The sequence below is a fragment of the Lepidothrix coronata genome, unplaced genomic scaffold (assembly GCF_001604755.1).
Source record: "Lepidothrix coronata isolate B3197 unplaced genomic scaffold, Lepidothrix_coronata-1.0 Scaffold472, whole genome shotgun sequence".
In the NCBI taxonomy this organism is placed as follows: domain Eukaryota; kingdom Metazoa; phylum Chordata; class Aves; order Passeriformes; family Pipridae; genus Lepidothrix; species Lepidothrix coronata.
Window position 1 is genome coordinate 36,004 of NW_016690652.1, and position 2,628 is coordinate 38,631.

General features: G+C 63.5%; 1 protein-coding gene across 1 annotated transcript; it reads left to right on the top strand.

Moving 5' to 3' along the window:
- Positions 1-1,560: 1,560 nt before the first annotated feature.
- On the top strand, positions 1,561-2,627 carry LOC108510082 (ETS translocation variant 3-like protein; the record flags this gene model as incomplete). The annotated part of the gene is made up of 4 exons (XM_017839734.1): positions 1,561-1,621; positions 1,916-1,984; positions 2,281-2,518; positions 2,618-2,627. Coding segments are annotated over exons 1-4 (378 nt in total), but the record flags the coding sequence as incomplete, so codon positions are not given.
- Between the last annotated feature and the right edge of the window lies 1 nt (position 2,628).

Consider the following 2,628-nt stretch of genomic DNA (forward strand, 5'->3'; position numbering starts at 1 on the left):
TTCTCTCCCGTTGGTGCAGACAGGGAATGTGTCTCCTTTCCCCCAATTTCCCCAAATCCAGGAGGTTTCTCCCTGTTCTCTCCCGTTGGTGCAGACAGGGAATGTGTCTCCTTTTCCCCATTTTCCCTATTTTTTCCCATTTTCCCAAATCGGGGGAGGTTTCTCCCTGTTCCCTCCGTTGGTGCGCCCGTGCCAGCCCCTCCTGCTCCCGGGTCCAAAGAGGATTTGGGCAGCAAGGGAAAACCCCAAGGAGCTTTGGGGATTAGGACTGGGCTCAGGGGATGAAGGGGACTCGATCCCAGCCCAAATCCCAGGCACCTGGAAGAGCTCCAAGGCTGGAAGTTGGATCCAGTGCTCCCCTCTCCCTCAGTGCCCAACCCCGGGATGGGCATTGAAGCCCAGGATGGGCCAGGACGGACTTATCCAGGCCCGGGATGGGCTGTTATCCAGTCCTGGGAGGGACACCCCAAATCCTGGGATGGACCTTTCCAACCCCACAGTGCCAGGAGACGGAAAGGTGGGAATTAGGAAGGGAGAAACCACCGTGGGCATCAGGGGATGCTCCGAGCCCGGGACGGGATCAGATCCTGCATCCCAGGGCGTCTCCCAGCCCCGGGAATGGGAGGGGTGTGGTGTCACCTCGGGATGCTCCTTCTCCGTCCCTCCGTGGCAGCTCCGGGATGAGCCCCGGGATCTGATCCCCCCCAATTCCCAACCCTGCCGGGGTTTTCCCGGAGGCTGCTCCGATGTTCCCAAATCCTCTTGGTTTAATCGGATTTAAACGCTTTTAAACAAAGAGCCCCCTCACCTCCACCTGGGGAGGGAGGGGAGATGTTCCCGGGGAGGGCTGGATAAGGAGCTCGGAGCAGGATTTGGGAGAGATAAAGGGGCGGGAACGCGGCCAAATCCCAACCTGGACAAGCAGCCCTGTGGGATCAGCTCCCTGCGAGCCCTGGGGACACCCCCCACCCCGATTTGGGGGTCCTCTTTCCCTGATCCGTGGAAAATCCTGCTCGGAGGTGGTTCCAAGCCTCCACGGGGGTCCCGGGGGCGCCTCCCCGAGACTCGAAATGGGAAATTGGGAATAAACAAGGATGGGAAAGCAAACTGGGAGAGGAAAAACCGGGAATGGAGCCTCCCCCCATCATCCAGGCCCTCAAAGGGGGGGTCACAACCTCCTGCCCTTTGGAGCTGCTGCTCCCGGAGCCCCGTTTGCCTCCCCAGGCTGATCCAATTATCCCAAATGATCCTGTTTGGGTTTTCCCGGCTGGGACACGGGGCCGGGAATCGGGAGAGGGGGAGCAAGAGGGGATAAATGCTCTCCATCGCTGTGTCCCGTCGCTCCCAGATCTTTTTTATTCCCGTTTTTTTTTGGCTGGATCTGGAATCGGGCACTGGAGGGACCCACCCAGCGCCCGGGAAGGGGCACAAACAGGTTGGACTTTTCCTTTGGACCCCCAAACACGCCCCCCCCGCTGCTCCCCCGCTCCCCCCACCCTCCCCATAAGCAGATTTAGGCTTAACCTCCCCCCCTTCACCCCTTCCTTTATATCCCGGGAGATGCTTCCCGAGACCCTCAGTGGGATTTTCCAGCCCAGGAAAAGCCCTTCAGGGGCTGCAGGTGAGTCAGGAGGGGAGGGGTTGGGACCCCCCCCCCGCCACCACCGAGAAGGAGCTGGAGCTGGAGCCGGGAGGATTCCCGGAGGCTGGATGGATCCCGGGTCCTGGATGGATCCCGGGTCCTGGAGGAATCCCTGAGATCCAGGGGAATCCCTCAGGTCCTGGTGAATCCCTCAGGTCCTGGGTGACTCCCCTCATCCAGTGCCGGCCGGATCCCGGGTGGATCCCGAGTGGATCCCGGGTGGATCCCGGCGCCAGGTTCTCCCCCCGGGGCTCCTCTGCTTTGCCCCCCCAGGCCGGAGGATGCCGCGGGAATACCTGGCCCAGGTGATGCCCGTCCTGCCCGGCCCCTCCCGGGCATCAGGTGAGAGGGGCTGCCCGTCCTTCCCGTCCTTCCCGACCCTCCCGGGTGCCAGGAGAGCTCCCGGGGGATCCCCGCCGGACCTTGGGGTGGGCGGGGGTGAAGGACCCTCTTTTAGCCCCCCCAGTTTTCCACCCGTCCCTTCCCTGCAGCCCCTCAGGCACCCGGGGATGGCGCAGGACCATCCTCATCCTCCTTGGACGTTCCCCGGGATCTGGGAAGGGGGGGCAGCTCCTTTCCCTCGGGGTGACACCCCCGAACCCCCCCGAGCCCTGAGCGTGCCCCCCCTGGCCCCGCAGTGCCCCCGTTCCCCAATTGGGCGCCCCGAGGCGAGTCCAGCCCGGGCTCCAGGCAGATCCAGCTGTGGCACTTCATCCTGGAGCTGCTGGAGAAGGAGGAATTCCGCCACGTCATCGCCTGGCAGCGGGGAGGGGACGGCGAGTTCGTCATCAAGGACCCCGAGGAGGTGGCCCGGCTGTGGGGGAGGAGGAAGCGCAAACCCCAAATGAACTACGACAAGCTCAGCAGGGCCCTCAGGTGCCGCAGGGACCCCAACCCGGGGACCCCAATCCTCGCCGGGGGGCTGAGACCCCCCCGTTAACCCCCCTATTTGCTCCCCCCTCGTCCCCCCCCCAGGTATTACTACA